The 13762-nt window shown below is 45.5% G+C and overlaps 1 protein-coding gene across 4 annotated transcripts in view; it reads right to left on the bottom strand.

The window, feature by feature from the left end:
- Window positions 1-13762, bottom strand: part of NRP2 (neuropilin 2) — a 120437-nt gene that overhangs the window by 15408 nt on the left and 91267 nt on the right. For 2 of the 4 annotated variants that reach the window (XM_010861028.1, XM_010861029.1), the window contains exon 16: window positions 5182-8658. The exons of the other annotated variants lie outside the window; for them this stretch is intronic. In XM_010861028.1, coding sequence (XP_010859330.1) covers window positions 8378-8658 — 281 coding nt within the window. In that variant the 3' untranslated portion in view covers window positions 5182-8377. Of the gene's footprint in view, window positions 1-5181; window positions 8659-13762 lie in introns of those variants that run through there. 4 annotated transcript variants of the gene reach the window in all.

Raw genomic sequence — 13762 nt, 5'->3', positions numbered from 1 at the left:
GGACTCGATGGGCATGAGTTTGAGTGAACTCCAGGAGTTGGTGATGGACAGGGAGGCCTGTTGTGCTGCAATTCATGGGGTTGCAAAGAGTCAGACACGACTGAGCGACTGAACTGAACTGAACTGATAGCACTCTTGCTTGGAAAATCCCATGGACAGAGGAGCCAGGTGGGGTCACAAAGAGTTGGACACGACTGAAGCGACTTAGCACACAGCACACACACCAGCTGTCACAAGTGCCCTAGAAAGCGATGAGGAAGACAACGCATCCCCCAAGGTCCTTGTGTCCCTTCTCCCAGCCCCTTGGTGGCAGTAGGGAGACGCAAAGAGAGGAAAAGTTTAACAGACTGTGCGGAAATGAGCCTCGGTAACCAGCAGGCTGACTGAGAACAGGGCTTTGGTCAAGGCCACCTCAGGTTCAAAGCTTTCTCTGCATTCCCTTCATTACTAGAGTTGGTCGCTCTCTAGCGAGTTCCAGAGGACTCCAGTTCAGCGTCCAGTTAATGAGTCCTGCCGCCTGAGAAAGAAATTGCCGCTATTGAAAGCCAGACCTGGAGCCCTATCACTCCTCTTCCGGATGAGAGCCTTTGCCTTTGGGTACATCAGTTAATGATACTACAAGGGTTCAGTTTTGCACAATTACACACACAAGACAAAACAAGCTTGTGGTGTGTGTGTGTGTGTGGTGACATAGCTCTAGCTCACCCACATCTTGTTCTTGTGCTGCTCCCCGCAATTGAGCCGTCAAGAGTTATACCCCCCTCCCAAAGAATTATACCCTAGCCTCATGCCCAAGAGGCAGGAGTCCTGGATTTTTGGCAGGTTGGAGAAAGTGCAAAGATCTCCTGTATGGCTGTCACACTATCCATTATGCTCAGAGTCACACCACTATGACCACTTGGTCTAAGCGCACAGTAGAAATCAGGGTAACAACTCTTAAAAGAAATGGTGTTTTGGACTAATGGGTCTTTTGGCTTCTCTTCTACTTGCCATTCCTTACTGGAGCCACTTGGGGCTAGTAGCTTCACCTGTACATTGAAACCTCCCACTGGAAAACCACCTTATCTACTACCCTTCCTCAGGTCACATTAGCCCTGAAGCTCCTCAGAAAGGAGCTGGGTGCATCCTTCCAGCTGGGTAAGCCTGCTCCTCTCAGGGCCGTGGTCATGGTGGGGGCCCCAGGTACAAGGGCCCAAAGACTGGGGCCCCTTCCACTGGCATGTGGGCTGGCTTGTGGCCGTTGGAATATTTTTGTCTGTAGCACAATACCGTGCATTGACCTTAAAGAATGTTTTTTTACATGAATTTTTTAGTAGAAAACATAAATAAATAACAGCAAGGCACAGCACAGTCACTCTTTGAAGAAACCAAGTGGAACTCATTAATCATGGAGAACAGGGCTCTGTCTGCTGAACTCAGGGATAGAATTAACTCCCGGGGCACAGTGGCCACAGTCCCAGTGAGCTGCGACTTATAGCCAGGCTCACATTCTCCACAAATGGGCATTGAAAAAGTCCCTGCAATTAAGATTTCCTCCGGTTAAGTGTCCTAAAGTTTTCCCCTGCAAGCACTCCCCCTAATTTAGAGAGACAGAGACAGAGATTATGTGGCTTGTGCGCATGATAGGGGATATAAGGCAAGCTGTCCACTAGCTTGTTAGCATCTCAGATGGAGGCAGGTTCACTGTAAAAAGTAGACTCCAGGCTTCCAAGGCGTCTATTATAAAGTGTAAACAGGCACAGCACTTGACCCACATATTCTGTTCCAGAGAAACGTGAACAAAGAGGCAACTGTAAGGATGTTCATTACAGTACTGTTTATCATTGTAAGGAAAACTAGACACAACCTGAATTCCCACCAGCAGGGAAGCAGTTAATAAACGATGGTACATCCACATGATACAAAATGCTGGACCACATTTAAAAAGGATTGTGTAAGCTTGTCGGCATGCAACAAAGTAGCCCCAAGACTGTCAAATGAAAAGAAGCACATTATCCAGCCAGGCGATCCAATGCTGATACTGTTTACACGAAACCAAAGCAAACTGCATAATTAGACATGAACATATACATTTGTAAAGGTATAAAACAAGTCCTGAAATTATATACCTTGAACAATTTCTCATGGTTCCCTCTGGGAGGGGAGTGGGACTGGTTAACAACGAAATGAACTTTAAAAAAAAAAAAACGATTTGCAGTTTTTGAGGCTATTGCCATAAATAACTCTCAAGTTGAAAAGAAATGAAAGGAAGCCTAGTCAGATACGAACCTAAAGTTTCCCACAATGACCTTCTTCAGTATCAATAACCACTCTGGCCATGAGCCTCCAAGAATAGGTGTTTTCTCCACTCAATGACCAGTCCTGCCTCTGGCATGTCTGTTGCTGACTCTTCAAATGGCCTTTCCTATTTCTTGGCTTGATGCCCACGGGACTTTAGTTTTATTGGGAGCTTGGAGGTCAATGACAGCAAAGCACAGGAACAACTATTTTATTGGAAAGAGAGTAGAAGGATTCTGGGTCTCTTGCTCACTGGCCTTGGGTCAAGAATGGATTCTGCTGTTTGCCCTGAAGCACCAAGACTGTGCATTGTGCCAAGCAGAAACCATACTAAGAGGGGGTCTGTTCTTTGGCAAGTGCCCAAATCATGTGTCCATTCCAGGCTTAAGTTTGGGGCCAAAAGGAACTCCTTCCTCCACACAGTGCAAACGTAGCCTGGCTGTGGCCTGTGGCCCGATGCCTTCTGAGGGTCCAGGTGTCTGATGATATCTAACCTGAAGACACACTCCAGTGCACTTGATCTGTGTCAGGCTTCATTAAATCCTACACTATTCCTAGCCTTTAGTTTATTTATATAAGGCGATCTTTCCCCTGCTGATCATAAGGCCATCAGCTGGTGCTTCTCCTCTCCCCTCCTTTTCCTCTGGTTGGCTTTGTTTTGTGTTTTCTTTGGGCCCTCACTGAAATGGATGAAAGGCAAATTACAGCTGCAAGAGCCCCAGTGATGCACACAAAGAGAAAACAAGCCGCACCTACAGATCTGCAGTTTGGCTCAGATGTGGAGATCACAAAGCGGACAAATTAAAACTTAAAAAATGAAGCTCTTTTCATCAGAGATGATAGAAAGGCCAACAACATTTGTGCCAAACAACTGCACAGTCTGTGAAGAGAGGTGATGAAAACAACCCAGGGCCATAGTCGACTGGCCGGGGTGTGGGTATCTGGGCCAGGAGGGCAGGATCTTGCTTCAACCACAAGAATGCACATTTAAACCATCATAAAGGGCCAGGTAGGCACCAAGACAGATCCAACTAGGCCTTGACATCTGGTGTTTATGATCCATGGAAATACAATTTCTATAACATTTATGCTTGGGTTAGGTCTGAAATACCATACTGATAACAGTGCTGTGTTGACGCCTAAGATCAGAATCGTAACAGTCTCTGCTCTTTTGGGGAAGAGAGAGAATGTGTATAGACCAAGCCTTGGGATCAGAACCAAGGCAGGAAAAGCAATGGTGAAATTCTCAAAGGTGGCTGCAAAAACAGTAATGCTAATAAAGCATACACGATGGCTAATTTAATTCACTGGCAAATCTGGTCCCAGGCCAGCTTATGAAAATGTTGACTGAGCCTGACTCTTTGTTGGAAATAAATGCTTCTGAGATGTTTTAATTTTCATCCTTTGCTACCAGGAACAAATGGCTTTAAGGATAGCCAACTGCTATGTGGACAAAATGGGTCATGATGCTCATCGTTAGAGGAAAAAACAAGGCTCTGCTCATGGACATTCAACTCTATTCTCCTGCAGAGGACAGACAGTGACATCTCTAGTGAGCCAGCTGTAGTGACTGCGGATCTGAAAACCCAGAAGCCTGTTTTCTTTAGCACCACTTGGGCAGGTTGATAGCTGTAAAAAGCACTTCTTCCTGGCTCTAGGTTTAGAAAGGAAGAAAAGCAGGATCCTGGCAGAAATAGGCTCTTTTGGACCTGCTCCTTTCCTTGGGGGCCATTAGGAATATTCTCAGACTCTAAGGGTTTGGGGTTGATACTTTTAATACACCCCACAAATATAGGGGGGTGGAAAATTCTTCCATCATCACTTTTGACCACCATCTAGAAACACTGAATTGCTGTGAGGCTGTCTTTCCTAGATCTTCTCTTTTTCTTTCCCCTAATAACTCTCTGATAAAATATTTTATATAACTATGTCACTAAATATGGCCTTCCACAATGGCTCAGTGGGTAAAGAATCTGCCGGCAGAGTAGAAGACACAGGTTCAATCCCTGGGTCAGGAAGATCCCCTGGAGATGGGAATGGCAACCCACTCCAGCATTCTTGCCTGAAAAATCCCATAGACAGAGAAGCCCGGTGGGCTACAGTCCATGGGATGGGGTTGCAAAGAGTTGGACACGACTGAGCACATAAACTCATAGTCATAATTCATGTTACTAAATATTCAATAAAGAGAACCAAATATTCATCAAATACTTCTGAAAAGATCTGGCTTTTCAAGTAAGTTTCTCCAAGTTCCTCTCCTCAAAGTTTTTATAGAATATTCCTTTTATAAAATTTTCCACCATGATATTTCCAGGTTCCCAGTAATCATAAAATTATCTTCATTACTTGCTCCAAAGTCTGGAATATCTTTGAGCCTTGAACATACTGTAAGTTCCCGTTTGGTCTGGGAAAGTGCTCATAAATTGGAGATTGACGTCCCCGTGGAAGTAATAATTTGGTAGGCAAGGGGTAAGATGTTGCCACTTCTTCTCCAAAGGAAACTATCTGTCTCTGCAGAGCTGAGAACATGATTCAGCTTTGCTAGTCCCAGCCCCTGGGGCCTTGTGAAAGTAGAGTCCCATCTCCAGGGATTTGCCATCAAGAGAAATTTTGTGGAATCACATGGAGTAATTTAGCACTTAGCAACTTTTGCAAAATCCCACACCAATCATAAAAGCTGGCTCAGCTGCACAAATTGGATAAAACTCCTAACAAGCAGTAGTAATAAAAATAAAAGGAGAAGTTGACATTCAGCCTCAAGGAGAAAACCCACCTACTTTCCACAAAAATGCCCTCTAGCTCAGAAGGTGATGTATAAACTTTGCAAACATCAGTTTGTTCAAAGCCTACATCTGAACTTTGTTCTCATAAGCCAAGGTGGAAAAAAAAAAAAAAAAACAAATGTTTGTATAAAAATATCATCATTTTATTACATTCCACACAATACATTTTCAAATAGTTTTCAACGTCCACAAGGTATTTTGACACACAGGCAACTGAGCAATGCAAGAGATGTCACAGTTATAGGGCAAGGGGATAAGAATAGGAAGTAAAAATCTTTAAGTTTTCTTGTTTTGCTGTTGTTCTTTGGTAATTTTCGATTATTTAGGTGTTTACTTGTCTGCTAGCTTCATTTTTAAAGACGTAGTCTTCTTAAAGATGGGGTATCAACCTCAGAAGTATTACTGGATTTCCTATCCTATTCTGGCTTTAATCCCAATAATGTGGGACAAAGGAAAAGATAATTTACTTTCAGCATTCTGTTTTGTCAATGGCAATGCTATGATCCTGTTTTTCTTTCTTCTGCCTTCACAGGCAATTAAGGGATAGCAATTGCTAGCATAATACCAAGAAAGGGATTTTTTTCACTCCAGAGATAAGGGTTTCCCTCCTGGAACTGTTAACATGAAAGCTCTACTAAGGCAAAAACTTTACCAGCCTGAGCTAGACCTTCCTTTCATTCATTTATTTTTTAATAGTTGCTATCACCTCTTTGTCTTCTGAGAAGCAACTCTAAACATGCATGCATGCATTCACCTGTCCAGTCTATTTTTTTTTTTTTTTAGAAGAGAGGGACCCTTCCCTTCCTCCATGAAATACAGAATTTTGCTTTTTAAAGCTGCAAGGCATGACATTACAGAACAGCTGCCCTTTTAGCATAGTACCTGGATAATACTATGAAAGCTGCTGGGGCCGAGAGAGTGGAGAGAGAGAGAGAGACAGAGAGAGAGATGTGACATCCCCAGCTGAAGTGCATTATGGGATTCACAGAGATTTGAGCAGTCTCATATTCTCAATAACAGCATGTACATAAAGATGATGCCACCATGGGGCATCAGATAAAGATATAGCAAATTCACAAAGTTGTTCTTCTTTTAGAGAAGGGAAATCCTCATGGGTGTATGGTAACTCAGACAGTTGCTACACCAGCCGGACTTCTCAGGTGTAATTTCCTGACACCATGCTTCCATGGGGTGCTTATAGGGATGTCAATCATTTCAAGGGAACGCCTGGCCCCAAACACCTCACTGGATACGGACACCTGAGATAAAAAGCCCTCATGATGGGCATGAAAGTCATTGTAAGGTATCCATGGTACCCTGCCACCCCTCCTCTCTCTCCCCCTCTTTCTTTCTCCATCTTCAGCTGGGGTAAGACACGTCTTGAAATCTCAAGGTAGCTCATGCTCTAGGCTTTCATCTTCCTTTTTTGGCAGGGCTGCTGTGGTTGAGACAGACTAGCTCTTTGAAATAGAGTAAGAGTGGGAGAGCACCATTCTTTCAGGAGGATGAAACAAACCAGATGCGAAAGTTGAGTGTGCGTTTGTTGGAGGGACCTATGTGAATATTCCAGAAGAATGCTAAGTCTCTCTCCCGCAAGCAGCCAAAAAAATCATTAGTATTTTGTTCTCAGAAGGTACCTGGAGGCTTTCAGCGCAGGCAACCATCTTTGGAGAGAATCTTACACTTCCCCAGTGGATTCCTAGCAGGAAGGTGAGAAATAAACACCCCCAAGCCTAAGCCCCAGTACACTGAGAATCTTGTTAAAATATGCATTTTCTATCAATGAAATTGGCTTCATTATTGAATCTATCCTTCATACAATATCATTAGGCAATTTATCTCTAACATCCCTCTCCCTGCGTTGCTTAGAGAGGACAAATGGGCAGCAACGGATTTATCTTCCTTATACCTTCTCCTGACGAAGCAGTAACATCTGGAAATGCCAGGCCAGCCTATGAGAGTGTATTTACCAGATGCCATGAATGCTTTAAGGGGTAGCACATTAGTACATTTAAACAAATGGTAACTTTTTATTCTCTCATAATATTCAAATAAGTCAGGGGAACAGCCTTTTATTTTAGTGGCTATAGATTCAGGCACACATTAACACCATGAAAGGAAAGCAAATGACCCCCTTTTCCCCATATTTTACAAATGATATTAACCATGATCCATATGATACCAAAGAATACACTTTTTTAATCTTCTTACTCCACCCCATCCCCTAGTGGGCAGAATGAACCCCCTGGGGTGAGGGTTGTTTTTTTTTAAAGACAACATTTCAGTCTTTCCTTCTCCACTTCCTCCTGCTCTCAACAGGCTACTGCTTTTTCATACATCAGTCTCAGAATGGTTATTCTCTATGACTTATTCCAAGATTGGACTTAACTGATAAAAGCTAAACATTCATTATGAGCTTCTCTTTTATAAGGCAACATGAGACAAATTTGCTTCAGGGCTGGAAGTAAGGGATGGTTCCACAGGCACCCAATGGCTGTTACTGTGTAACTTCAGAGACACCCCAGACGGGACTAGCTAGGAGTCATGTCTGGTCTGAGTGCAGTGGGAGAACCTTCTCTTGGGTCAGGTGGGTGGGGCCTGGGGACAGGGATGGGAGGGGCCACATTTCTTCTCATGTGACGTCTAGTTTTAGGTACCTGGAGATGACAATGGTAAGCCAACAGAAATCCAGCCAGAGCTAGATAAGGCAACAAAAAGCTTCAATCTCTTCTCCAAGTAAACAGAACTAGTACAGTATATTATTTTCTGGAACATGTACCCCCGGAGAAGTAACACAAGAGTTAAAGGGGGCCCTCTCTGAACACACTCACACACTCCCCCCCACCCCAATGAACCAGTCTCTCTCTCACACCCACGCACACACAGAGCTATTCACAGGCGCAAATGTATACTATGTACAAACACACAGATCCGGGTTTCCCCTCAAGTCTCCTGGCAGACTGCCCACCAGAGAGGAGGGATGGGCTAAGGCAAGGGGAAGAAACAAGGAACCAGTCTCTGGAAGGAAACCAGCTGAGCCATGAGTTGTGAGGTGCTTAGGGGCGTGTCTCTTCTCGTATTCCAAGATGCAGCATTGTAGAGTTGGGGTTGGGCGGTTTGGAATCAACAAAAGGAAAACAAACAAAAGAACCCGAGGAGAATGGTCGGGATGGATACGAGCGCACAGGGTTTGGGCCCAGAGACAGAGATGTCTGAGCGTTCACACAGAGACTAGGCGAGGAGGAAAAAGTGCAAAATCGAGGCAACGTGTTTGCAGTCTTTCTTGTTTGATTTGGGTGCGGTCCTTGCTTCGGCCCTCAGCAGTGCGAGCTGCGGTCTTGCTCTAGCTTAATGGTTAGGGTGGGTTCCACCGCCAGAGGGGCCCCGTTGGTGTAGTGGGAGGTTTTGTAGGTGATGGAGTGATCAGTCTTCTTGGCCGCATAGCGGAACCGGTGGTAGTGGAGCACCAGGGCCAGCGCGACGGAGACCAGCACCAGCACGGCGCCCCCGGCGGCCATAACGTAATACCAGTAGGCTGGGATGGGCTGCACGGGCACCGTGTCCACTGTGGGCTCGGTCCCCGGTAGGAGGGTGCCCCCTGGTGGAGAGACACAGAAGAGTGTTGCTAGGCTGAGAGCATGCAGACTAATCCAAAAACTAATTAAAAAAAAAGAAAAGAAACACACACATGCTTTGGAGTGGATAGGGAAGGGGACAGGGGAACAAGATGGTACTGAGTATTTAGAGTGGGCCAAGCACTTTTCAGTGATTGATATTACGTCCTACTTACAACCCTATCAGGTAGGTACTCTCGGACTCATTTTACAGATGGGGAAATAGAGGCTCAGAGAGGTTAAATGAATGGTTATACAACAAGTAACTGGTGAGTATTGTATTCAACCAAGAGCTGTATGATTCCAAAACTCTTTTCTTCTTTCTGTTAAACTACGATACTCTATAATATGCAGAAGCATTATGATTCTCTCTCTCTCTCTCTCTCTCACACACACACACACACACATACACACATACACACAGGAATACATTCAAGTGATGTTAAAATGACTTCTGGGATTCCATAGGACTGATTCTCTGAATGGGTGGAAATAACAATATTTGGTCTGGCTGGCCAGCATTCTCAAACAATGTATTAATTAGGCTGGCTAGACTTGAAGGGGAATTCCACTTTGGTTTGCCAAGGCTTCCATGCCCACTGAAATCAGCCTGGTCTTGTCTAAACAGGTCAATTACCACTGTCAAGCAATGACTAACACATCTTCATTTTTTAATTGAATGGAGGATTTAAAAAGCTGATTGGAAGGATGTTGCAACCAAAAAATGTGGGTGCAAAACGATAGTAGGTATGTGAGAGCGACGGTGAATAAGTGAGAGCAACGGGCGGGAGAACATTCTAATCACAGAAAAGATAGAGGATGGAAGAGAAGCTAGCAGAGGATTTACAAGGCAACCACATTCACTGGCCAGCCTCTGGTTGCCATGGAGATGATGTCGTAGATTTAAGCCCAGGGTAACTCTGGGGAAAGGCTGGCTGGAGTCCCATTTAATGCAAAACAGTGCTACAACTTGATTCTCCCAACGATTTACATCAGATGAGAATCTGGCCCAAATGGGACTAGGAGCTTTTGAGCTTGCCAAAACCAGACATGATCTTTACTTCTGAAAAATGATGTATGCTTAACCTATGAAAAATTCCTCCCTAGCTGCTTACATCAAGTAGAGGTGGCCAGAAAGATGTGTCCTCTCTATCCGTGGAATATCCCAGGTGGGAGCCACAGTGGTGGGGGAGGAGATGCTGCTGCCTTCTCCTTGGTCCTAACCCTGTGGGTGCATCTCTGCTCGACGCAGACAAGGCTCATTGATATTTTCATGCCTCCCTCACAAGACGTGGAGGTCCTCAAGCAGAAGCACTGGCTCTCATCCTGGTTTCTACCTCAGGGTATGTATGCACCAAGAAGGCTCTCCATAAATGCTTGTGATTAAAAGACTGAACGGAGGTGAAGACTCCTATTTCTGAGTCAGTGTTTGCCAACTCCTGCAGCCTGAACCCCGGAGCACCTCTCTTTGATTTGGGGGATAGCTGAGGGGTGAATCAGACCTGAGGCCTTCTCAGAAGTGTTAGAAAAGTGAGAGCATTTTTCTTGGAAAATCTCTCAGAGCCTGTTCACTTTTCCAGCTCTTAATCACTGACTCCTCTAGTTTCAGGGAATCCCCTTGTGCTAGGGTACAGGGTTCGTTGGTGCCTCTGAGCCCATCAGAAGTGCCACAGGGTTGGGAGGAGCTATGACAAGGATGTGTCACCAGCACACACCCTGGCAGCTGCGGCCGCCGCCCCTGGGGTGGAAAGGATTCCAGAACCCCAGGGTCACCACCACGCCCCTTTTTACACTGTCTTCTTCCTTACCTCCTCCTCTATTTGTGTTCACTCCCAGACCATTTCCACCTTTTAATAATTTCATTACTGTAGCTGAGAAAGCTCCCTCCCTCCAGTCCTCCTCCCCTCCCTCCCTCTTTTTGTGACCATATTGAAAATTATGCATGGAAACAGAAAGAGAAAGCAAAGCACTGAAAACGGCTCCTTGAAGTGGCCAGCTCGTGAGTCATAGGACGTGGTGTCAACTCGTTATGCAGGTCACCAAGAGGATCTGCTGCCTGGCAACCATCCGGCCGATGGCTTTTCATGTGGGCTCAGAAGAACGCACGAGAAACAACAAAGTGTGCAGAGATGGACTCCAGATTCCTCCGGGCCACCTGCCTCTCCCCAAAGGGTGTCCTCGGGTCTGCCTCTGATTTCCATTTGGCTCCACAGTGAGACCCACCCTCTAATGAGGCCGCAGCTCAGCCATGAGGGGAAAGGAAGGCAGTAAGTCCACAGGGATTAACTCCCCCTCTGAAGCACCTGACCAGACCACAGAGCAGGAGCACTCATTTGTGTCAAGCATAAAACAGTCACAACTGCTCTCGCCCCACTGTCACCACATCATCTCAGTTCAAAAAGCTGCTTTCCCTCAGCCACAATGCTGGTTCTCAACACTAAATACACTGCCTCATCTCCCACCCCTAGGGCTCAACACGCTGGGGCTGAGGCCTTCTTCACTTGACTCCTAAAATGTTGCTTATGATAGCCACAAAGCTGGGGCATGGTGGGGAGGATCTAGGGGACAGTAGAGAACCCGCCTGCCAAAGCCCTGGGTCAGAAAGATCCCCTGGAGGAGGGCATGGCAATCCACTCCAGTATTCTTGCCTGGAGAATCCCATGGACAGAGGAGCTTGGTGAACTACCAGTCCATGGAAGTTGCATAGAGTCAGACATGACTGTAGCAACTGAGCACTGGAGAAGAAGTCACGTTATGTGGGTTACAGATTCAGAATCAGAGCTAGAAACCTGGCCTCAAGTTCTGCTCTGCTCTGGAAGACAATCCACTTTCTCATAAAACCTTCCTCCCATTTCCTGCTAATACTCCCCTCCCCAGAAATGATCACTATGTAGAAAATTTTAGTGACAGAAGCCATTTGGTGGACGACATCATATTGGCTCCTTAAACATTTTCCTTGGACATTTGTTTGGAGAAATGAGAAAATATACTATGTGAATTTGTGTTTTTAATGTTAAGACAGTCAGAAAAGAGAGGATACAGCTAACAGTCCTCCTCTCATCCCCCTCAGGCAATTTTTGATGACCTGCAGTTGGGGGCCAGAGTTTCTTAGGACCTTCTCCAGCTAAAGAGACTCAACTCCCACAGGCTGCTGCTTTAGAATCTGGCTCTGCGGCAGTCTTCAAGGGCTGTATGCTAATGAGGCTGTGGTCTGCCAGCCAGAGAAAAGGAAGGTCAGTAGGGCTTAAGTCCTTTTCCAGAGCACCTTCCTAGATAAGGGCAGCAATCCCAGGAATGTTGGACGGATGGATGAATAGATGGGGTACGGGGGTGGAAGGTGGCTAGACGAATGAGTGGACAGCTGAATGGAGGAATGCATATTGGACCAACATTCAGACTTCCTTGAAAAAACCTTGACGACCTAATGGTACTTCACAGAATAGTTATTCTTGGAAAGTGTTAGATTCTGTTACCTCATACCATGCCTCTACATTAAAATGCAAAAAGGTGCCCCCTTTGGGCAGATGCTGGTGAGTGGCTGCATTTTAGCCCCACTTGCCCCCTCAGCCATATGAGATGCCCGGGCCATTGCTTCACAACTCAGGAGCTGGAGACATGCCCCCCAGGATGGGAGAAAAAACTCAGGTGACTTCAACTTTGTCCAACACTGATGATGTGCTCACCTGAAGAGTCCCTTTGATTGTTCAAACTTCCCCCATGTACTCACAGACTTTGATTTCCCCCCAACTGAAAGATGCTTTCAATGCCTGTTCTATTTTTCATGAATTTCCACCTTCTAATTCTGTATACAGTTTTCTCATCATGTAAGATAATGAGAAACAGAAATTTAAATAGTCAATAATTCCAAGTGTATTTGCAAGGTTGAGTAGGCTTCCACCTGTAAAAGTTCTGAGCCCCCTGGAGAAAGGGGTGGTGCGAAGGTAAGAATTTAAATTCTGAGAAACAATAGATTCTAAGAAGTCCTGCACGGCAGGATAATACACTTGATCTTAGCCAAAAGGCTGAGAAGCGATATGGCAGTATAACAAAAAAAATTACACAGTAGGTAGGTTCTTTCCATTCCTGTTGTGCAAACAGGGTTACTGAATTAATAAGCAGCTGGGAAATGTGAGCATAACTACCGCTCTAATGAGTGGAGACTTCCTGGGTGCCAGGCATTGGACTACTTATCATCTTCATTCTTCATGTCTCTCAGATGGGAAAGTGGGGAACCTGAGAGGATAAGTGACTTTCTCCTGGTTTTGCCTGGAGGAAAACTGGGGAGGAGGACGGGGGCAGCACAGAGTGGAACCCGAGAGATGGCCCAGAGCTTTCGGAGGAAGCGCACACGGCTGGGAAGTGGCGGGGTCAGGACTGGAAGTACGTGGACCAAATCTCCGCCCGTGCTGGAACCCAGGGGTCAGAAAATGAAATCTGGCTCTCAGCCTACTTCTGTACATTTTGGAACACAGCCACCCTCATCACATATGGCTTATGGCTGCCTTTGTGCTACAGGGACAGTGAGCCCCAGCCACACAGAGTGTCATAGAGCCCAACATGTTCACTATCTGTCCACTGACAGAAAAAGTGTGCAGACTCGGCTCTAACCACGTGGGGTGGAACAGGAAGCAGACCTCTCCCTTTCTGCTTCTTTCTTGTGTCTGAACCTGTCTGCGGATTGTCTCAGTCAAATTCTCACCGAATCACCAAAAAGCGAAAACATCTCCTGCAGCTAAGTTTATGAAATGTCCTCTGGACCTGGAGGAGTCACCCAGGTTTCCAAGAGAAATGTTTCGAAAGATACCTAATGTACGTAAATCATCTCTCTTGGAGCGGGGAAGAAGGGTTCATTGCAAATCAGAACTGTTTCAGGCCTGGCCTGTCTGCAGTCTCGCCTGTGTAGGTTGAAAACAAAGAGCTGGAGAAGGGGCATTTCAGTTAAAACATTTATTTAATTTGTGAGATTAAACAAACAAAAGACAAAGCTGGCTTCTCTAGAGAAGTTTATAGAAGAGGGTCGAAGAACGTGGTCACGCCCACAGATCTGTTTGGAAGAATGTAGAAGTATAAAATCTCCCTTCGAAATGA

This window comes from Bison bison, unplaced genomic scaffold, assembly GCF_000754665.1.
Source record: "Bison bison bison isolate TAMUID 2011002044 unplaced genomic scaffold, Bison_UMD1.0 scf7180017864471, whole genome shotgun sequence".
NCBI lineage: Eukaryota > Metazoa > Chordata > Mammalia > Artiodactyla > Bovidae > Bison > Bison bison.
This window is presented reverse-complemented; position numbering and strand designations above follow the sequence as displayed.